This window comes from Panthera uncia, chromosome B4, assembly GCF_023721935.1.
Source record: "Panthera uncia isolate 11264 chromosome B4, Puncia_PCG_1.0, whole genome shotgun sequence".
NCBI lineage: Eukaryota > Metazoa > Chordata > Mammalia > Carnivora > Felidae > Panthera > Panthera uncia.
This window is the reverse complement of record NC_064809.1, coordinates 33187946-33211500: the sequence shown is the minus strand read 5'-3', so window position 1 is coordinate 33211500 and position 23555 is coordinate 33187946. Positions and strand designations below refer to the sequence as shown.

At 39.8% G+C, this 23555-nt stretch overlaps 1 protein-coding gene and 1 pseudogene across 1 annotated transcript in view; one reads left to right on the top strand and one right to left on the bottom strand.

Annotated features, from left to right (window-relative positions):
* The window catches only part of USP18 (ubiquitin specific peptidase 18), a 46520-nt gene that overhangs the window by 14022 nt on the left and 8943 nt on the right, over window positions 1-23555 (top strand). Inside the window, exons 4-7 of the mRNA XM_049626645.1 lie at window positions 20804-20928; window positions 22549-22628; window positions 22923-23069; window positions 23455-23550. Coding sequence (XP_049482602.1) covers window positions 20804-20928; window positions 22549-22628; window positions 22923-23069; window positions 23455-23550 — 448 coding nt within the window. The remainder of the gene's footprint in view (window positions 1-20803; window positions 20929-22548; window positions 22629-22922; window positions 23070-23454; window positions 23551-23555) is intronic.
* On the bottom strand, window positions 19263-19809 carry LOC125918692 (myelin-associated neurite-outgrowth inhibitor-like; annotated as a pseudogene).

The following is a 23555-nucleotide window of genomic DNA, read 5'->3' as shown; positions in this document are numbered from 1 at the left end:
CTGGATTATTTGTTTTTTGGGTGTGGAGTTTGGTGAGCTCTTTATAGATTTTGGATACTAGGCCTTTGTCCCATATGTCATTTGCAAATATCTTTTCCCATTCCGTTGGTTGCCTTTTAGTTTTGTTGGTTGTTTCCTTTGCTGTGCAGGAGCTTTTTATCTTCATGAGGTGCCAATAGTTCATTTTTGCTTTTAATTCCCTTGCCTTTGGGGATGTGTCAAGTAAGAAATTGCTGCAGCAGAGGTCAGAGGTTTTTTCCTGCTTTCTCCTCTAGGGTTTTGATGGTTTCCTGTCTCACATTCAGGTCCTTTATCCATTTTGAGTTTATTTTTGTGAATGGTGTAAGAAAGTGGTCTAGTTTCATCCTTCTGCATGTTGCTGTCCAGTTCTCCCAGCACCATTTGTTAAAGAGACTGTCTTTTTTCCATTGGATATTCTTTCCTGCTTTGTCAAAGATTAGTTGACCATACTTTTATGGGTCTAGTTCTGGGGTTTCTATTCTATTCCATTGGTCTATGTGTCTGATTTTGTGCCAATACCATGCTGTCTTGATGATTACAGCTTTGTAGTAGAGGCTAAAGTCTGGGATTGTGATGGCTCCTGCTTTGGTCTTCTTCAAAATTACTTTGGCTATTCAGGGCCTTTTGTGGTTACTTATGAATTTTAGGATTGCTTATTCTAGCTTCGAGAAGAATGCTGGTGCAATTTTGATTGGGATTGCATTGAATGTGTAGATTGCTTTGGGTAGTATTGACATTTTAACAATATTTATTCTTCTAACCCATGAGCACGGAATGTTTTTCTGTTTCTTTTTATCTTCTTCAATTACCTTCATAAGCTTTCTATAGTTTTCAGCATACAGATCTGTTACATCTTTGGTTAGGTTTATTCCTAGGGATTTTATGCTTCTTGGTGCAATTGTGAATGGGATCAGTTTCTTTATTTGTCTTTCTGTTGCTTCATTATTAGTGTATAAGAATGCAACTGATTTCTGTACATTGATTTTCTATCCTGCAACTTTGCCGAATTCATGTATCAGTACTAGCAGAATTTTGGTGGAGTCTATCGGGTTTTCCATGTATAATATCGTGTCATCTGCAAAAAGCGAAAGCTTGACTTCATCTTTGCCAATTTTGATGCCTTTGATTTCCTTTTGTTGTCTGATTGCTGATGCTAGATCTTCCAACACTATGTTAAACAATAGCGGTGAGAGTGGACATCCCTGTCGTGTTCCTGATCTCAGGGGTAAAGCTGTCAGTTTTTCCCCATTGAGGATGATATTAGTTGTGGGCTTTTCATAAATGGCTTTTATGATGTTTAAGTATGTTCCTTCTATCCCGCCTTTCTCGAGGGTTTTTATTAAGAAATGATGCTGAATTTTGTCAAATGCTTTTTCTGCATCAATTGACAGGATCATATGGGTCTTTTCTTTTCTTTTATTAATGTGATGTGTCACGTTGATTGATTTGTGAATGTTGAACCCTACCTGCATCCCAGGAATGAATCCCACTTGATCATGGTGAATAATTCTTTTTATATGCTGTTGAATTCGATTTGCTAGTGTCTTCTTGAGATTTTTTGCATCCATATTCGTCAGGGATATTGGCCTGTAGTTCTCTTTTTTTACTGGGTCTCTGTCTGGTTTGGGAATCAAAATAATACTGGCCTCATAGAATGAGTCTGGAAGCTTTCCTTCCCTTTCTATTTTTTGGAACAGCTTGAGAAGGATAGGTATTATCTCTGCTTTAAACGTCTGGTAGAATTCCCCAGGGAAGCCATCTGGTCCTGGACTCTTATTTGTTGGGAGATTTTTGATAACTGATTCAATTTCTTCACTGGTTATGGGTCTGTTCAAGCCTTCTATTTCCTCCAGTTTGAGTTTTGGAAGTGTGTGGGTGTTTAGGAATTTGTCCATTTCTTCCAGGTTTGTCCAGTTTGTTGGCATATAATTTTTCATAGTATTCCCTGATAATTGCTTGTATTTCTGAGGAATTGGTTGTAATAATTCTATTTTCATTCATGGTTTTATCTATTTGGGTCCTCTCTCTTTTCGTTTTGAGAAGACTGGCTAGAGGTTTATCAATTTTGTTTATTTTTTCAAAAACCAACTCTTGGTTTCATTGATCTGCTCTACATTTTTTTTAGATTCTATCTTGTTTATTTCTGTTCTGATCTTTCTTATTTCTCTTCTTCTACTGGGTTTTGGGGTGTCTTTGCTGTTCTGCTTCTATTTCCTTTAGGTGTGCTGTTAGATTTTGTATTTGGGATTTTTCTTGTTTCTTGAGATAGGCCTGGATTGCAATGTATTTTCCTCTCAGGACTGCCTTCGTTGCATCCCAAAGCGTTTGGATTGTTGTATTTTCATTTTCGTTTGTTTCCATATATTTTTAAATTTCTTCTCTAATTGCCTGGTTGACTCATTCATTCTTTAGTAGGGTGTTCTTTAACCTCCATGCTTTTGGAGGTTTTTCAGACTTTTTCCTGTGGTTGATTTCAAGCTTCATAGCATTGTGGTCTGAAAGTGTGCATGGTATCATCTCAATTCTTGTATACTAATGAAGGGCTGTTTTGTGACCCAGTATATGATCTATCTTGGAGAATGTTCCATGTGCACTCGAGAAGAAAGTATATTCTGTTGCTTTGAGATGCAGAGTTCTAAATATATCTGTCAAGTCCCTCTGTTCCAATGTATCATTCAGGGCTAAAAGGAGTTCTTTCGAGCTGGGGAGTTCCCTCTTGGCACTGGGAAGTGCTGGCCTGGAGGGTGGGATGATATAGGCAAAATGAAGCTCTTTTTCCTATCCTTTTTGTGTGGTTATCCTCAGGTTTTTACCACTGTGTTGCTCAAGTTTTTTTTTCTTCCTGTTGCTGAAGTTTCTTTTTTTAAATTTTATTTTAGAGAGAAAGAGAGTGAGAAAAGGCATGCATGAGATCGTGAGAGGGTCAGAGGGAGAGAGAGAGAGATTTTTAAGCAGGCCCTATGCTCAATACAGAGCCTGATGTGGGGCTCGATCCCACAACCCTGTGATCATGACCTGAGCTGTAATCAAGAGTTGGACACTCAACCACCTAAGCCACCCAGGAACCCTGTTCCTGAAGTTTTTTAAGTGGACTCTCCTGTTTTTATTTATGGATAGCTATGGAATCGTTGATCTTTTGTGGGGGCTTGGAGACTGGGGTCTTCTACTTTGCCATCTTGGTGATGTCACTCTGAATCCCAATGCTTTTTTAAAAATTTTATTTAAATTTCAGTTAGTTAACATATAGTGTAATGTTTTCAAGAGTATAATTAGTGATTCATCACTTACATACAACACCCAGTGCTCATCATAACAAGTGCCCTCCTTAATGCCCATAACCCATCCAGCCCATCCCCCACACACCTCCCTCCATCAGCCCTCAGTTTGTTCTCTGTCTTTGAGTCTCTTATGGTTTGTTTTCCTCTGTCTTTCCCCATACTCCCATATATTCATCTGTTTTGTTTCTTAAATTCCACATATGAGTGAAATCAATGGTATTTGTTTTTTCTCTGACTGACTTATTTCACTTAGCATAATACTCTCTGGCTCCATCCACCTCATTGCAAATAGCAAGATTTCATTCTTTTTGATGGCTGAGTAATATTCCATTGTATGTATATACCACATCTTCTTTATCCATTCATTAGTCAATGGCCACTTGGGTTCTTTCCATGGTTTGGCCATTGTTGATAAGACTGTTATAAACATCAGGGTGCATGTACCCCTTTGAATCTGTAATTTTTGTATCCTTTGGGTAAATAACCTAGTAGTGCCATTGCTGGATCATAGGGTAGTTCTATTTTTAATTTTTTTAAATATTTATTTATTTTGATAGGAAAAGCATGTGTGGGGAAGGGCAGAGAGAGGGGGGCACAGAGAGGATCCAAAGCGGGCTCTGTGCTGACAGGAGCAAGCCCAATGCAGGGCTAGAACTCACGAACCATGAGATCATGACCTGAGCTGAAGTTGGATGATCAACTGACTGAGCCACCCACATGCCCCTATTTTAAATTTTTTGAGGGACCTCCATACTGTTTCCAGAGTGGCTGCACCAGTTTGCATTTCCACCAACAGTGCAGAAGGGTTCCCCTTTTTCTGCATCCTCACCAACCCCTGTTGTTTCCTGTGTTGTTAATTTTAGCCATTCTGACAGGTGTGATGTGGTATCTCATCATGTTTTTGTTTTTTTTTTTTCTTTTGAGAGAGGGAGAGAGTGAGCAAGCTGGGGAGAGGGGCAGAGGGAGAGAATCGTAAGGAGACTCCACACTCAATGCAGAGCCCAACCCAGGGCTTGATCCCATAACCCTGGGAAAATGACCTGAATCGAAATCAAGAGTTGGATGCTCAAGTGACTGCGCCATCCAGGTTCCCCTCATCATGGTTTTGATTTGTATTTCCCTGATGATGAGTGATGCTGAATATATTTTCATGTGTCTGTTAGCCATCTGGATGTCTTCTTTGGGAAAGTGTCTATTCTTTCTTCACTGGATTATTTATTTTTGGGGTGTTGAGTTTGATAAATTCTGGATACTAACCCTTTATCAGATATGTCATTTGCAAATATCTTCTGTTCCATAGGCTGCATTTTAGTTTTATTGATTGTTTCCTTCACTGTGCAGAAACTTTTTATCTTGATGAAGTCCTAACAGTTCATTTTGCTAGTAAGAAGTTATGACAAGGCCAAATGGGTTGCTGACTGTGTTCTCCTCTAGTATTCTGATGGTTTCCTGTCTCACAATTAGGTTTTTCATTCATTTTAAATTTATTTTTGTGTATGGTGTGTCGTAGACTCTAAGTCTAAAGTTCTCTTTGTCTAGCAAATGAGCGGATGCGGGATTAAAATGAGAGATGGCTAATGTCCAGGAAAAAGACAAGAGCCCCAAATGAGGGTCCTTGCCCTGTATTTATTCAGATCAGAAGGCTTGCAAACGTGATGGGTATGTACAAAGAGACAAAGAAACTGGGAACATTAATTTGTGGATGTGAGGTGGAAAAGGGGATTTTGAAGATATACAGTGTTTGGGGTTTTGGTCAATATAAAACAAAATCCAGGCGCTGGGCAGATGGGTAGATGGTTGTCAACAGCAGACAGGAGGTACCATCCCTGTTTATCTTTGTCAGCCTAGGGGATGAGACAGATAGGGGGAATAACCTCAGGGTTAATAAGGCACCTTTTCTTTTGTTAACCATCTCTGCTCTGGGCTGCTGTGCCTACAGCACAGTGGTCCAAAGTCCAGTTCACCAGTTTGCCTAACCTGGCCCTATTCTCCTATGAAAGCAGCTGTATGCTGTAGTACTAAATTTGGGGTGCTTTCACCCTGAATATCTAATCTTGTTATTCCTATGTATTGGGCACCTTTGCACTGTTTCTATTTCAGGCCTTTGCCTCTCCCTCTCTACTTTTGGGGGCTCAGCACCTCCTCCCTATTTTGGGGTGCATTTGCACCTCCCTATTCTTGGCACCTTTGTGCTTCCCTATTCTTGGTGTGCCAATCTGGTTACCCAAACTGAGGTGTGAGAATTTTATGACTTTGTATTTCTTTATGCCTTGTTAACCCATTGGTGTAAGCCTGGGGGATTCCTAAGTTTATCCCCCACAATGGTGTAAGAAAGTGTTCTAGTTTCATTCTTTTGCATGTTGCCATCCAGTTTTCCCAACACCATTTGCTGAAGAGACTATCTTTTTTCCATTGGATATTCTTTCCTACTTTGTTGAAGATTAGTTGACCATATAGTTGTGGGTCCATTTTTGGGTTTTCTATTCTGTCCATTGATCTATGTATCTGTTTTTGTGCCAGTACCGTACTGTCTTGATGACTACAGCTTTGTAGTTTGAAGTCTGGAATTGTGATGCCTCCATCTTTTCTTTTTCATTTGCTTCCACGCATTTTTTAATTTCTTCTTTAATTTTGTAGTTGACTCATTCATTATTCAGTAGGATGTTCTTTAACCTCTATCTATTTGTGGTCTTTCCAAATCTTTTTCTTGTGTTTGGCCTCAAGTTTCATAGCATTGTGGTTTGATAATATGCATGGTATGATTTCAGTTTTTTTGTACGTGTTGAGGGCTGATTTGTAACCCAGGATGTGATCTGTACTGGAAAATGTTCCATGTGCACTCAAGAAGAATGTGTGTTCTGCTGCTTTAGGATGAAATGTTCTGAATGTATCTATTAAGTCCATCCAGTGTGTCATTCAAATCCATTGTTTCCTTGTTGATTTTATGCTTTTATGATCTGTCCATTGTTGTAAGTGGAGTGTTAAAGTCCCTTACTGTTATTGTATTACTATCAGTGAGTTTCTTTATATTTGTTATTAATTGTTTTAAATATTTGGGTGCTTCAAGTTGGGGGCATAAATATTTATAATTGTTGGATCTTTTGACGGATAGACTCCTTAATTATGATGTAATGCCTTTATTCATTTCTTGTTACAGTCTTTGGTTTAAAATCTAGTTTGCCTGATATAAGAATGGCTACTCCAGCTTTCTTTTGGCATCCATTAGCATGATAGATGGTTCTCCATCCCCTCACTTTCAATCTGCAGGTGTCTTTAGGTCTAAAATGAGTCTCTTAGGAGCGCCTGGGTGGCTCAGTCGGTTAAGCGGCCGACTTCGGATCAGGTCATGATCTCGCAGTCTGTGAGTTCGAGCCCCCGCGTCGGGCTCTGTGCTGACAGCTCAGAGCCTGAAGCCTGTTTCAGAATCTGTGTTTCCCTCTCTCTGACCCTCCCCTGTTCATGCTCTGTCTTTCCCTGTCTCAAAAATAAATAAAACGTTAAAAAAAAAAAATAAAATGAGTCTCATGTAGGGAGCATATGTGGTCTTGTTTTTTTTTTTTTTTTTATCCATTCTGATACACTGTGTCTTTTTAGCGGAGTATTTAGTCCATTTACATTCGGAGTGATTATTGATAGATATGAATTTAGTGCTTTTGTGTTATCTGTAAGGTTGATGTTTCTGGTTGTCCTCTGTTCCTTTCTAGTCTTTGTTGCTTTTGGTCCTTCCCCCCCCCCCCCCCCCCCCCCCATTCAAAGAGTCCCCTTTAATAATTCTTGAAGGGCTGGTTTAGTGGTCACAAGCTCACTTAGTTTTGTTTATCTGGGAAACACTTTACCTCTCCTTCTATTCTGAGTAACAGCCTTGTTGGATAAAATATTCTTAGCTGCATATTTTCCCCATTCAGCATATTGAATATATCATGCCATTCACTCTCTTCCGGCCTGCCAAGTTTCTATGGACAGATCTGCTGGGAATCTGATTTGTCTTCCCTTATAGGTTAAGGACGTTTTTCCCTTGCTGCTTTCAGGATTCTTTCCTTGTTTGTGTGTTTTGTGAATTTGAGTATATGTCTTGATGATGGCCGGCTTTTGTTAAATTTAATGGCAGTTCTCTGTGCTTCTTGGATTTCAATGTCTGTTTTCTTTCCCAGGTTAGGAAGTTTTCAGCTATAGTTTGTTTGAATAAACCTTCTGCCCTTTTTTCTCTCTCTTCATCTTTTGGGACTCCTATGATAGGAATATAATTATCCTTTAAGGAGTTGCTGAATTCCCTAAGTCTACACTTGTGATCCAATACCTTTCTTTCCCTTTTTTCAGCTTCATTATTTACCATAATTTTATCTTCTCTATCACTGATTTGTTCTTCTGCTTCATCTATCCTCATTGTCATGGAATCTATTTGGATTTGCATCTTGGTTATAGCATTTTTAATTTGGCCTAGAGTTTAGTTCTTTTATGTCAACAGTAAGGGATTCTCTACTGTTTTCTATGTTTTTATCAAGCCCATCTAGTATCCTTATAATTGTTTTAAATTCTAGTTCAGGCATATTATCTATCTATCTATCTATCTATCTATCTATCTATCTTTTGATTAAATCCCTGGCTGTGACCTCTTGTTCTTTTTCTGGGGTGAATTCCTGTGTCTTTTCATACTGTCTTTCTAAGGTCGAGAAAAAAAGGAAGCTAGATCCTAGATGTGTTTAGGTCTGCTTGTTAGAAGAAGCTAGATTAAAAAAAAAATTAAAAACATAAAAATAAAAATGAAAAAAATTAAAAAATTGCTTTCTCTGGGGCACCTGGATGGCTCAGTCAATTAAGCATATGACTTCAACTCAGGTCATGGTCTTGTGGTTTGTGAGTTCAAGCCCTGCACCAGGTTCTGTGCTAACAGCTCAGAGCCTGGAGCCTGCTTCAGATTCTATGTCTCCCTCTCTCTCTGTCCCTCCCCTGCTTGTATTCTGTCTATCTCTCAAAAATAAATAAACATTAAATTTTTTTAAGAATAAATAAATAAAAATTACTTTCTCTGTATCCCAAGCAGGGGAAGAAAACCAAAGGAAGCTAGATCGTATTTCCCCTAGAGCTATAGCTTTGCAGCACTCTATAATCAGTACACTTGGTGCAGGTGAGGAGTTTGTGCTGGTCTTCTGGGGGGTGGGGTCTGCTGTGGTGATTCTCAGGTGGACTTGCCCTAGTGGAGATGCACCTTCAGGGTGCAGGGTAGTGGGGCTTTGTATAAGTGGCTCTGGCCTCCACTTGGTGGTGCTCTTTTGCTCATTGAAGTCTGTCAGTGCTTATGGCAGGGTGCAAATGGTGTCACTCCATTCCTTCATCCCCAGAGCGGGGACCTCACGCCTGCCATTCTTCAGGAAACCCTCAAAGAAGAGCAAACAACCACCTGTCATGTGTCCCCTTCTTCCACAAGATCCCTGCTTTCTCCCTGCCTGTGTCTGAGCTGTCTGCTTTCCAGGTGGCATAGCACTTGTGTGTTTTACCTCCGGTGCACAGAACTCCAAATTTTAGAGATCTGAGTGGCATGGACATGTGCTGATCCTCTATGGTCATGTCTTCCTGCACTATGGCCTGGTGCCAGCTTGCCCCAGAAATCAGTTTCATGACCATGCAGCAATTCAGAATTGGTGGTAAATCACAGCAGAAAGCCAGCGCCAAGGCTTGCTGTCCTCAGCCCGTGTTCCTTTTCTTATGTTAGTGAATGGGGCAGCTCAGTAGCACCCACTCTGTCTCTTGCTCCTGGAGAAGCTGTGTCCCTTCTCCTAAATGCGTTCCAAGCAGGGCATCTTCAGCCTATGCTGCCTACTCCTAGGTCTCTGTCCTCCCTCCCCACCAGAGCACTATTAAGCCCAGCATGTGTGACTCTGAAACTTCAGACCCTGTGCTCCATTGTTTATAAAAACTTGTCGTATTCAGTCTCTCTCCTCTTCTCTGTCAATATTTTTGGGGAAGAGTTTTTTCTTGTGCAATTCCCTACATGCTCGCTTGCTTGCTTTCTCTCTCTCTCTCTCTCTCTCTCTCTCTTCCTTTCTCCATGATCAGGGCTCCCTCACCATCACAACACCCACAGCTCTTCTCCCCACTAAATCAACTCTCCACAGCTCCTACCTTCTAAGTCTAGTTGTGCTTTTTTGTTCTCTCAGTCCTCAGATCAACTTCTTGGGTGTTCAAAATGATTTGATATTTATCTAGCTGTGTTCAAGGAATGAGACAAGCCTAGAGTCTCCCACTCCTCCACAATCTTAACTCCCTCCTGAATCCTGGTGCTTCTTATTTCCTCATTTGGATTTGTGTTACCATGTTGTTACTGTACAGTTTCATTTTATCCAGGAGAACTTCCTTTAGTATTTCTTGTAGGACAAGTCTTTAGTGATGAATGGTCTCAGTTTTTGTTTATTTCAGTGTCTAAATTTCTGCTTCATTTTTGAAGAGAAGTTTTGCTGGATATAGAACTTTTAGTTGACAGCTTTTCTACCCAGCATTTTGAATATGTTATCCCACCATCTTCTGTTCTCATTTTCTGATGAGAAGGAAGGTGTGATCTTATTGAGGACCTGTTGTGTATGTTTGTGTCCCATCAAAATCCATATTTTGAAATGTAACCCCCAGAGTGATAGTATTAGGAGAAGGGGCCTTTCGGAGGTGATTAGTTCATGAAAGCAGAGCTCTTATTAATGGAATTAATGTCCTTATGAAAGTGGCCTGAAAAATCTCCTTTGATTCTTACACCATGTGAAGATACCCAAGAAAGTGGCCTAGAATCTGCTGATATCTTGAACTTTGACTCCACAGCCTCCAGAACTGATTTTTCATGTTTATAAGGTTTGGGGTCATTATTTCTTTAAAAATATTCCTTCTGGCCTTTGTCTCTTGCTGCTCCTTCTGGGACTTACATTATATGTATGTTGGTGTAGTTGATGGTATCCCACAGATTCTGAATTTCTGTTCATTTTTTTTTAGTAGATTGTTTTTTTTTTTTTAGAGCAGCTTTAGCTTCACAGAAAAATTGAGCAGAAAGCCCAGACATTTCCCATAGATTCCCTGCCACTGCACACCCATTTTCCTCCATTATCAATCTTCTGCACCGGAATGGTAGATTCATTAAAATAGATGAATCTGCATTGATACATCATTATCACCTAAATCCTTGATTTACCGTAGCGTTGTTTCTTGTTCTTAATTGCTCTGGTCAGAACTTTCAGTGATGTGTTGAAGAGAAGTGGTTAATGTGGGGATCCTTGCCTTGTTCCTGATCTTAGAAGAAAAATTTTCTGTCTTTCACAATTGAGTGGTGTTTGGTGAGGGTTTGTCATATGTGGCTTTTATATGTTATATTTTCTTCTATTCATATTTATTTTTATCACAAAAGGATGTTGAATTTTGTGAAATACTTACTCTGCATCAATTCAGATGATCACATGTTTTTGGATTTGTTGATGTGGCATATTACATTGATTGATTTTCATATGTTGACCCATTCTTGCATTCTAGGAATAAATTTCATTTGGTAATGATGTATAGTCTTTTCAATATGCTGCTGAATTGTTTCCTAATATTTTGTTGGTGATTTTTGCATAAATGTTAATAAGGGATTTTGGTGTTTTCTTGTAGTGACTTTGTCTGGCGTTAGTATCAGGGTTATGCTGGTCTTCTAAAACGAGTTGAGAAGTGTTTTCTCAAATTCAGTTTTTAGGAAATGTTTGGGAAAGATTGGTATTAGATCCTTTTAAATGTTTGGTAGAATTAATTACTGAAGCCATAAGCACTATGATTTTTCTTTGTCCAGATATTAAGATTACTGACTCAATCTAACTCATTATGGGCATATTCAGATTTTCTATATTGTCATGATTTAGTTTTGGTAGGTTTGTTTTTCTCCGAATTTGTCCATTTCATCTAGGTTATTCCATTTTTTGTTCATAGTGATCTCTTAAAATACTTTAAAAGTTTTTGTAGAATTGATATTAAATTCTACTTTAATGTTTGATTTTAGTAATTTGAGGCCCTTTTTTCTTAGTCCATTTAGCCAATTAAAGACTTGTCAATTTTGTTAATCTTTAAAAAAAACCAACTTTTAGTTTCATTGATTTTCTCCATTATTATTCTCTATTTACTTTATCTCTGCTCTAATGTTTGTTATTTCACTTTTTTCTGTTAGCTTTTGGTTAGTTTGTTCTTTTGTTTCCTTAAATTATAAGTTAGGTTGTTGACTTGAGTTCTTTTTGGTTTTTCAATGATTGGGCCATACTTCCTATTTCTTTGTATGCCTTGTGTATGCCTTGTTGAACGCTGGCATTTGAATTTAATAATGTGGTAACTCTGGAAATCAGATTCTTCTCCAGGATTTTCTGTTTATTATTATTATTTTATTTGTTATTTTTATTTATTATTATTTTTGTTTATTGCTTTTGGTTTTTTTATTATGGTAGTTATCTCTGTGCCAAGGATCAGAGTAAAGTATAAACTTAATATCTCCTCTGGTAATTTTGCACCTTTCCCTTTGTGTTTATGGTCACTTTTTAATTTTCTCTGTTTATACCATTGTTTTGGGGTGTCCTAGTCTTTAGCATTTGACTCCTAAAAGGGGAGAAGCAAAAAATGAAGGGAGAGGAAATCAGGGATCTAGTTCTTTAAATTCCTCTTGGAAGTCATTTGAGCCTGAAGGAGAGGGGCTTGAAACACTGGAGAGACATAAAATTACCATGGCTGCCTGCCTCTTTGTTTGCACATCTGTGATCAGAAACATCAATAATCAGAGCACAGATCTCAATATTTGGAAGACAGAGTCCTTTACGCCCATCCCAGTTTTGACACACCATGCACAAGCTGCTGGCCACATGGCTAGGGGTGGGGGATGGGTTGTTGCTACTGTGCAAAGAGATGAAATTGACTGAAATTAACCATTGTTTATCCCTAGTCTTCCCCTAGAAGTTGCGAACCTTCAACTAACTCTAGAGTTCAAAAATATTATCAGACAGATTCTGCCAGCGCAATTATTGTCTACATGGGGAGACAGATTCCTGGTGCTTCCTACTCCTCCATATTCCTAGAATCCTCCCTAACTCATTTCTTTTTGACACTGAATATTCTATTGTCTGGGTGTACCATAGTTTATTTATCTATTTACCTACTGAAAGACATCTTTGTTGCTTCCAATTTTGACAATTACGAATAAAGCTGCTATGAACATATCAGGTTTTAGTATACATATGTTTTCAACTCCTTTGAGTAAATACCAAGCACCGTGATTGCTGAGTCCTATGTAAAGAGTAAGTTTAGTTTTGTAAGAAACCACCATACTGTCTTCCAAAGTGGCTGTACCATTTTGCTTTCTCACTAGCTGTGAATGAGAGTTGCTGTTCTCTGTGTTCTCACCAGCATTTGATGTTAGCATTTAAAATTTTTGGCCATTCTGATAGGTATGTAGAGGTATCTCATTATTTTAATTTGCAATTTCTATTGACATATGCTGAGCACTGCTTCATATGCTTATTTGCCATCTGTGTATCTTCTTTGGTGAGATGTCTATTCAGGTTTCTTACCCATTTATTTTTTATTTTTTATTTTTTTTTCAATATATGAAATTTATTGTCAAATTGGTTTCCATGCAACACCCAGTGCTCATCACAAACGGTGCCCTCCTCAATACCCATCACCCACCCTCCCCTCCCTCCCACCCCCCATCAACCCTCAGTTTGTTCTCAGTTTTTTAGAGACTCTTATGTTTTGGCTCTCTCCCACTCTAACCTCCTTTTTTTTTCCTACCCCTTCCCCATGGGTTTCTGTTAAGTTTCTCAGGTTCCACATAAGAGTGAAAACATATGGTATCTGTCTTTCTCTGTATGGCTTATTTCACTTAGCATCACACTCTCCAGTTCCATCCATCTTGCTACAAAGGACCATATTTCATTCTTTCTCAATGCCACATAGTACTCCATTGTGTATATAAACCACAATTTCTTTATCCATTCATTAGTTGATGGACATTTAGGCTCTTTCCATAATTTGGCTATTGTTGAGAGTGCTGCTATAAACATTGGGGTACAAGTGCCCCTAGGCATCAGTACTCCTGTATCCCTTGGCTAAATTCCTAGCAGTGCTATTGCTGGGTCATAGGGTAGGTCTATTTTTAATTTTCTGAGGAACCTCCACACTGTTTTCAAGAGTGGCTGCACCAATTTCGATTTCCACCAACAGTGCAAGAGGGTTCCCATTTCTCCACATCCTCTCCAGCATCTATAGTCTCCTGATTTGTTCATTTTGGCCACTCTGAATGGGGTGAGGTGATATCTGAGTGTGGTTTTGATTTGTATTTCCCTGATGAGGAGCGACGTTGAGCATCTTTTCATGTGCCTGTTGGCCATCAGGATGTCTTCTTTAGATAAGTGTCTATTCATGTTTTCTGCCCATTTATTCACTGGGTTATTTGTTTTTTGGGTGTGGAGTTTGGTGAGCTCTTTATAGATTTTGGATACTAGCCCTTTGTCCCATATGTCATTTGCAAATATCTTTTCCCATTCCGTTGGTTGCCTTTTAGTTTTGTTGGTTGTTTCCTTTGCTGTGCAGGAGCTTTTTTTCTTCATAAGGTCCCAGTAATTCATTTTTGCTTTTAATTCCCTTGCCTTTGGGGATGTGTCGAGTAAGAGATTGCTACGGCTGAGGTCAGAGAGGTCTTTTCCTGCTTTCTCCTCTAGGGTTTTGATAGTTTCCTGTCTCACATTCAGGTCCTTTATCCATTTCGAGTTTATTTTTGTGAATGGTGTGAGAATGTGGTCTAGTTTCAACCTTCTGCATGTTGCTGTCCAGTTCTCCCAGCACCATTTGTTAAAGAGACTGTCATTTTTCCATTGGATATTCTTTCCTGCTTTGTCAAAGATTAGTTGACCATACGTTTGTGGGTCTAGTTCTGGGGTTTCTATTCTATTCCATTGGTCTATGTGTCTGATTTTGTGCCAATACCATGCTATCTTGATGATTACAGCTTTGTAGTAGAGGCTAAAGTCTGGGATTGTGATGCCTCCCGCTTTGGTCTTCTTCTTCAAAATTACTTTGGCTATTCGGGGTCTTTTGTGGTTCCATATGAATTTTAGGATTGCTTGTTCTAGTTTCAAGAAGAATGCTGGTGCAATTTTGATTGGGATTGCATTGAATGTGTAGATAGCTTTGGGTAGTATTGACATTTTGACAATATTTATTCTTCCAATCCATGAGCAGGGAATGTCTTTCCATTTCTTTACATCTTCTTCTATTACCTTCATAAGCTTTCTATAGTTTTCAGCATACAGATCTTTTACATCTTTGGTTAGATTTATTCCTAGGGATTTTATGCTTCTTGGTGCAATTGTGAATGGGATCAGTTTCTTTATTTGTCTTTCTGTTGCTTCATTATTAGTGTATAAGAATGCAACTGATATGTACATTGATTTTGTATCCTGCAACTTTTCTGAATTCGTGTATCAGTTCTAGCAGACTTTTGGTGGAGTCTATCGGATTTTCCATGTATAGTATCATGTCATCTGCAAAAAGTGAAAGCTTGACTTCATCTTTGCCAATTTTGATGCCTTTGATTTCCTTTTGTTGTCTGATTGCTGATGCTAGAACTTCCAACACTGTGTTAAACAACAGCGGTGAGAGTGGGCATCGCTGTCATGTTCCTGATCTCAGGGAAAAAGCTCTCAGTTTTTCCCCATTGAGGATGATGTTAGTTGTGGGCTTTTCATAAATGGCTTTTATGATCTTTATGTATGTTCCTTCTATCCCGCCTTTCTCGAGGGTTTTTATTAAGAAAGGGTGCTGAATTTTGTCAAATGCCTTCTCTGCATCGATTGACAGGATCATATGGGTCTTTTCTTTTCTTTTGTTAATGTGATGTATCACGTTGATTGATTTGCGAATGTTGAACCAGCCCTGCATCCCAGGAATGAATCCCACTTGATCATGGTGAATAATTCTTTTTATATGCTGTTGAATTCGATTTGCTAGTATCTTATTGAGAATTTTTGCATACATATTCATCAGGGATATTGGCCTGTAGTTCTCTTTTTTTACTGGGTCTCTGGTTTAGGAATCAAAGTAATACTGGCTTCATAGAATGAGTCTGGAAGTTTTCCATCCCTTTCTATTTCTTGGAACAGCTTGAGAAGGATAGGTATTATCTCTGCTTTAAACGTCTGGTAGAATTCCCCAGGGAAGCCATCTGGTCCTGGACTCTTATTTGTTGGGAGATTTTTGATAACTGATTCAATTTCTTCGCTGGTTATGGGTCTGTTCAAGCTTTCTGTTTCCTCCTGATTGAATTTTGGAAGTATGTGGGTGTTTAGGAATTTGTCCATTTCTTCCAGGTTGTCCAATTTGTTGGCATATAATTTTTCATAGTATTCCCTGATAATTGTTTGTATCTCTGAGGGATTGGTTGTAATAATTACATTTTCATTCCTGATTTTATCTATTTGGGTCATCTCCCTTTTCTTTTTGAGAAGCCTGGCTAGAGGTTTATCAATTTTGTTTATTTTTTCAAAAAACCAACTCTTGGTTTCATTGATCTGCTCTACATTTTTTTAGATTCTATATTGTTTATTTCTGCTCTGATCTTTATTATTTCTCTTCTTCTGCTGGGTTTAGGCTGCCTTTGCTGTTCTGCTTCTATTTCCTTTAGGTGTGCTGTTACATTTTGTATTTGGGATTTTTCTTGTTTCTTGAGATAGGCCTGGATTGCAATGTATTTTCCTCTCAGGACTGCCTTTGCTGCATCCCAAAGCGTTTGGATTGTTGTATTTTCATTTTCGTTTGTTTCCATATATATTTTAATTTCTTCTCTAATTGCCTGGTTGACCCACTCATTCTTTAGTAGGGTGTTCTTTAACCTCCATGCTTTTGGAGGTTTTCCAGACTTTTTCCTGTGGTTGATGTCAAGCTTCATAGCATTGTGGTCTGAAAGTATGCATGGTATAATTTCAATTCTTGTATACTTATGAAGGGCTGTTTTGTGACCCAGTATATGATCTATCTTGGAGAATGTTCCATGTGCACTCGAGAAGAAAGTATATTCTGTTGCTTTGAGATGCAGAGTTCTAAATATATCTGTCAAGTCCATCTGATCCAATGTATCATTCAGGGCCCTTGTTTCTTTTTTGGCTGTGTGTCTAGATGATCTATCCATTTCTGTAAGTGGAGTGTTAAAGTCCCCTGCAATTACCACATTCTTATCAATAAGTTTGCTTATGTTTATGAGTAATTGTTTTATATATTTGGGGGCTCCTGTATTCGGTGCACAGACATTTATAATTGTTAGCTCTTCCTGATGGTTAGACCCTGTAATTATTATATAATGCCCTTCTTCATCTCTTGTTACAGCCTTTAATTTAAAGTCTAGTTTGTCTTATGTAAGTATGGCTACTCCAGCTTTCTTTTGGCTTCCAGTAGCCTGATAAATAGTTCTCCATCCCCTCACTCTCAATCTGAAGGTGTCCTCATGTCTAAAATGAGTCTCTTGTAGACAGCAAATAGATGGGTCTTGTTTTTTTGTCCATTCTGATACCCTATGTCTTTTGTTTGGTGCATTTAGTCCCTTTACATTCAGTGTTATTATAGAAAGATGTGGGTTTAGAGTCATTGTGATGTCTGTATGTTTTATGCTTGTAGAGATGTCTCTGGTACTTTGTCTCACAGGATCCCCCTTAGGATCTCTTGTAGGGCTGGTTTAGTGGTGATGAATTCCTTCAGTTTTTGTTTGTTTGGGAAAACCTTTATCTCTCCTTCTATTCTAAATGACAGATTTGCTGGGTAGAGGATTCTCGGCTGCATATTTTTTTCTGTTCATCACATTGAAGATTTCCTGCCATTCCTTTTTGGCCTGCCAAGTTTCAGAAGACAGATCCGTCACTAGTCTTATCGGTCTCCCTTTATATGTTAGAGCACATTTATCCCTAGCTGCTTTCAGAATTTTCTCTTTATCCTTGCATTTTGCCAGTTTCACTATGATATGTCGTGCAGAAGATCGATTCAAGTCACGTCTGAAGGGAGTTCTCTGTGCCTCTTGGATTTCAATGCCTTTTTCCTTCCCCAGTTCAGGGAAGTTCTCAGCTATTATTTCTTCAAGTACACCTTCAGCACCTTTCCCTCTCTCTTCCTCCTCTGGAATACCAATAATGCGTATATTATTTCTTTTTAGTTCATCACTTAGTTCTCTAATTTTCCCCTCATACTCCTGGATTTTTTTATCTCTCTTTTTCTCAGCTTCCTCTTTTTCCATAATTTTATCTTCTAGTTCACCTGTTCTGTCCTCTGCCTCTTCAATCCAAGCCGTGGTCATTTCCACTTTATTTTGCATCTCGTTTATAGCATTTTTCAGCTCCTCCTAACTATTTCTTAGTCTCTTGATCTCTGTAGCAAGAGATTCTCTGCTGTCCTGTATACTGTTTTCAAGCCCAGCGATTAATTTTATGACTATTATTCTAAATTCACTTTCTGTTATATTGTTTAAATCCTTTTTGATCAGTTCATTAGCTGTTGTTATTTCCTGGAGATTCTTTTGAGGGGAATTCTTCCGTTTGGTCATTTTGGATAGTGCCTGGAGTGGTGGGGACCTGCAGGGCACTTCCCCTGTGCTCTGGTGTATAACTGGAGTTGGTGGGCGGGGCCACAGTCAGACCTGATGTCTGCCCCCAGCCCACCGCTGGGGCCACAGTCAGACTGGCGTGTGCCTTCTCTTCCCCTCTCCTAGGGGCGGGATTCACTGTGGGGTGGTGTGGCCAGTCTGGGCTACTTGCACACTGCCAGGCTTGTCGTGCTGGGGATCTGGTGTATTAGCTGGGGTGGGTAGGCAAGGTGCACGGGGGCAGGAGGGGCAGGCTTAGCTCGCTTCTCCTTCGGTGATCCACTTCAGGAGGGGCCCTGTGGCAGCGGGAGGGAGTCAGACCCGCTGGAGGGGTGGCTCCACAGAAGCACAGCCTTGGGTGTTTTCGAGGAGCAAGCAAGTTCCCTGGCAGGAACTGGTTCTCTTTGGGATTTTGGCTGGGGGATGGGTGAGGGAGATGGCGCTGGCGAGCGTCTTTGTTCCCCGCCAAGCTGAGCTCTGTCATCCAGGGCTCAACAACTCTCCCTCCCGTTGTCCTCCAGCCCTCCCGCTCTCCGAGCAGAGCTGTTAACTTATGACCTCCCAGATGCTAAGTTCTGCTTGCTGTCGGAACACACTCCGTCTGGCCCCTCCACTTTTGCAAGCCAGACTCGGGGGCTCTGCTTGGTCGGTGGGCCACCCTTCCACCCCGGCTCCCTCCCACCAGTACGTGTAGTGCGCACTGCCTCTCCGCCCTTCATGCCCTCTTCTGTGGGCCTCTCGTCTGTGCTTGGCTCTGGAGACTCTGTTCTGCTAGTCTTCTGGCAGTTTTCTGGGTTATTTAGGCAGGTGTAGGTGGAATCTAAGTGATCAGCAGGACGCATGGTGAACCCAGCGTCCTGCTACGACTCCATCTTCCTTCTAATCTCTCACACATTTTTAATCAGGTTTTGTGTGTGTGTGTGTGTGTGTGTGTGTGTCTGTGTGTATGTCTTATTGTTGAGTTTAAGAGTGTTTTGTATATTTTGGATAACAGTTCTTTATCAGATATGCTTTTTGCAAATATTTTCTCTCAGTTTATGGCTTACCTTCTTATGCTCTTAACATATCTTTCACAGAGCAGAACTTTAAAAAATTATTTAGATTAATTCTCCATTTTTTATCATTACAGTTAGCTAAAAAATTGCCAGGCAGCCCACAAAACAGGATTTGCTTTAAGATCAACCTACAGAGTCAGTTGGAGACTGATGGCACTGGGACCTGCTGGGCTGGGCCATAGTAGTGTTTAGCTAAGTGTCAAGAGCATTAAGAAGAAAGTCTGGGTTCGAGGCACCAGGCCTGCAGCACAGCTGTGGAACCTCCATGATGTGACTGCACAGCTCTATCCTCAGACATTTGTTGGGTGATCACCACTGAGGGGGAACCTAGCTATAATTGGGGCCCCTGTGGCCAGATACGTGGGCACAGTGCATGGGGGCAACAGGAGTTGAGGTGTGGGAGGTCAGGAGGGTACCTGCTGACATGGCCACAGTGGTCCCAGACACCATACCCATGGTGACGCCATTGCCTCTAAGTGGAGGGATGGGATCGGGGTAAATCGCCACCAGCATGCAGTTGGGCTGCACAATTGTGGTGTGGTGGATGATTTGAGGGGGCACTGCCTACTGGGGCTGTGTGTGCATAGGGGCTCTCTTGGGGGTAGGCATTTTGGTAGGGGAAGAGGAGTATGGTGGCACTGCCCCATTGGTGGGGGGACAGAATACTGTGTAAGGTGTGACAGGATTGTAACCTTTTTGGAAGGTAGGATTTGCTCCAGGGTACATGTTGGTGGAATAGGCAGGACCTATGGCTGCATAGCCCACAGGGAAACCAGCTGAATAGCCAATTTCTTTGGCATTTGCAGAGGGGAACCCCAACAAAACCAGGGCTATAAACAGGATTCATGATTTCAAGAAGGCATTGTGGCAGTGGCAGCCTGGGCCAAAGTGCCCAGCTCATGCCAGCCAGGGGCGGTCTCTGCAGTTGGGTTCAGCAAGGATGCAGGGGCTGAGCCTCGAGGCTGGGTCTCTGATGCCACCACTGCCCTGGCAGGCACTTCCAATTGTTCTGCTTCACCCAGCCCACCTCTCCACAACATGTGCTACCCGCAGACGTTCCAGAAAATTTTAATTTTAATGAAGTCCAGTATATCACTTCTTTTTTTATTGTTTGTACTTTGCAGTTGTATCTAAAAAGTAATCACCAAACACAAGGTCTAGGTTTTCTCCTATATTATATTTAGGAGGTCTGTTATATATTTTGAATTCGTTTTCTTAAGAGATATAAAGTCTGTGTATGGTTTCATTTGTTTTCATATGGATATGCAGGTGTTAAGCAGCACCATTGAGTGAAAAGACTATCTTTGTTCCATCGTATTGCCTTTGCTTCTTTGTCAAAGAGCAGTAATATTGTTTATGTTGGTGTATTCCTGGGATCTCTGTTTCATTCCACTGATCTATTTTCTGTTCTTATGCAATATTACATTGTTTTGATTATTGATATTTTATTAGTTTCAGAATTAGGTCTTTGATTTTATTTTTTCCCTCAATGTTGTGTTGGCTATTCTGGGTCTTTGCCTTTCCAAATAGACTTTGGAATCACTTTTTCAGTATCCATAAAATAACTTGCTGGGATCTTGACTGGAATTGCATTGAGTCTATAGATCAAGTTGGGAAGAACTGGCATCTTGACAATATTGAGTCCTCCTATCCGTGAACATGGTATATCTTTCCACTTATATAATTCTTCTGATTTCTGTCATCAAAATTTATAGTTTTTCTCATATAGATCTTGTATGTATTTGTTTAGATTTATACCTAAGTATTTCATTTTCATGGGTGCTAATGTAAACAATATTGTGCTTTTAACTTTAAATTTCCCCTTTTCATTGCTTTTTCAGTGAAGCTGCAAGCAGGTCAGATAATAAAAATGCTTTGGTATGGAACTTTTTGAGGAGCTCCAGCCCCAGTCTGCCCCTTCTTCTCATTGCTAGGCTTCTGGTTTCCACAGTTTCCATGTTTGCAGGTTTTCTTGTTTCCAAGTCTACTACAGAGCTGAGAAGAAGGAAATGGGAATAGGCCAAGTTGAAAAGTCTCAAATCCTATTCTTCTTAGGTTCTGCAGTGTTTGTTGAATAAATATGCCTAAGATTTTTGTATACTTTTGGTTAATTTTCAGAGTTCTGAAAAAAACAATTTTCACTTTTTTTTGGCCAGCATTTTAATTGCTTTTATGGAGGAGTAGATTTATAGAGACCCTCACTCCACCATTCCAATTGTATTCTCACCTTCATATAGCTTTTCATAATATTTTGTACACCTTAAGGAATTTTTCTTATTCTTCTTTGAATTATGATTTTATGGATACTTGTCTTCCACTAGAATTTAGGTTTATTGAGGATAGTAACTTTATCTAGCATGTACAATGCCTTGCACATAGAAGGTTTTCAGTAAATATGGATTGAGCAAATATCCCTGTATTTTTTAGATGTATCAGGACTCTTAGCTTTGCTATGGTCAGATAAAGCAAAATGTCTCCAAATGGCAAGGTGATCTAACTTCCTTTGTGTTCAGAGTTGCCTCCATAATTCCCTGGGGACAGCATAGGTTCAGCCCTAGTTCCACTCTGTCTTTAGGTTAGGGATTATTACCCAATGATTAAATTAATTCATTCAACTCATATATAGTGTTCACCTGTTATGTGCCAGGTATTGTGCTGGTGCTGTAGATAAGAGAATAAGACTGATAAGAGTCTTTGCCTCCATGGTGCTTACGGTTTAGAGAAGAGACAGACCAAAACAAAATGAAATCCAAAAACATTAAGTACAAATTGTAGTAAGTATTGGTGTTGAGATAGCTGACATGAATATTTACTACATTTACAATAACTTGCATGTTATGTTTTCTTGCAATGTCTTCTTTGCATGTTGGCAGACATCTATCCTTTTGTAAAATAATACTCAGTGTGTTTTTCATATTCGTTGTCTTCCTAGGTTTCTTTTGAACAACAGAAATTCATTTATATATGTACAGAATATTTTAGCCTTACATTTACTTATATAACATATGGAGAATTCAGTGCTTAGTTCCCATCTCCTCTTAGCTAGCATCATCTAACACTGAGATGGTCCTTTCCTTTTTTGTTCTCCTAGATACCTTTGGGGAAGACCTGGGTCAGATATGAGCATTAGGAAACTGCTAAATTTCTGGGGAATGAGAAAAGAAATTAAATAAAGGTACAGAGAAATTAGTGGCCATTAGAGTCCAATTAAGGTATTGGCTTGGCTTAAAAATAGGAGAGGAGAGAATGCACTATTGCATATTGGTTTTATCTAGCTGGGTCCCACAGTAGAGGTCAGTAGGTGTGAGTGGCCAGTCAGGGGAAGGGAAACTTCTGTGATGCAGTCAGACTGGATTTTAAGTTTTAAGAGGAGTTCTTAAAAATAAATAACAAGTTTATTTTTCATTTTTAATAATGCCTACCATCGAGTGTAAATTTAGCTTGAAAAGCTGGGGTGGAGGGAGTGAAGGCTAGAAGAGGACAAAGTGATGAGTGTTCATGTGTATCTAGGTAGCTAGGGCACAAGGGCATGGGAAATGTCCTTGGTGACCTCACTGATCAAGCTGTTACTTTTCTCTTTGGCCAGTGTTTGTCCAGCATGATGCTGCTCAACTCTACCTCACAGTCTGGAACCTAATTAAGGACCAAATCACAGATGTGGACTTGGTAAGATGTTAGAACTAAAGAACTCAGAAGTTTAAGATGCTGCTCATTTAGCTCATTCAGCTATCATCAATATAATGTATAGAGAGGATTAAAAGAGAAAATCCACATAAATACTTATCACAATTCCGTAATATTATTACTGTTATTATTTTGTACCTTTTTGAAGAGCAAAGAGAATCAGTGGCTGCCATTTCTGGAGCTTCTGTCTGGTGGATATAATTTCTGGAAATTCACCTCACCTGTTTTGTTTATGGCTTTGTACCCTTCTTTCCTCTCACTTCCTCTCTCTTGCAGGTAGAGAGGCTGCAGGCCCTTTATACAATCCGGATGAAGGAGTCCTTGGTTTGCCTTGAATGTACAACGGAAAGGAGCAGAAATAGTAGCATGCTGACCCTCCCCCTTCCTCTTTTTGATATGGACTCAAAGCCCCTGAAAACCCTGGTGAGGAATTCCTCTTGGTGAATTTGCTGTTCCCATAAACCCAGTGCTGCCAGTGTGCTCTTGCTTCTTTAATCCACCTTTGGCTTTTAAAAAATAATTTCTATTTCCTTTGCACAATTCTAAGTTCTCCTTTGATTTGGTGAAAACCTTTCTTTCCTTTTACTTCCTTTCCTCATGCTGCTACCTTAACAAATGCTCCCTCCTGTTTTTCCTTCAAGTCAGTAGGTACTTTTGGAAATCCTGCCACATGCATCACAGTGGGCCAGATGGTAAGGGGAACAAGGAGAGAATCAGAAGGAAAGCTTAAATCCTCATCTGTAGGGTGATATGTTATACTGTATATGGTAAATACCAACTCTGCTTTTTCTTTGTTCTCCTGGGACAGGAGGATGCCCTTCGCTGTTTCTTCCAACCCAGGGAGTTATCAGGCAAAAGCAAATGCTTCTGTGAGAACTGTGGGAAGAAGACTTGTGGGAAGCAGGTACT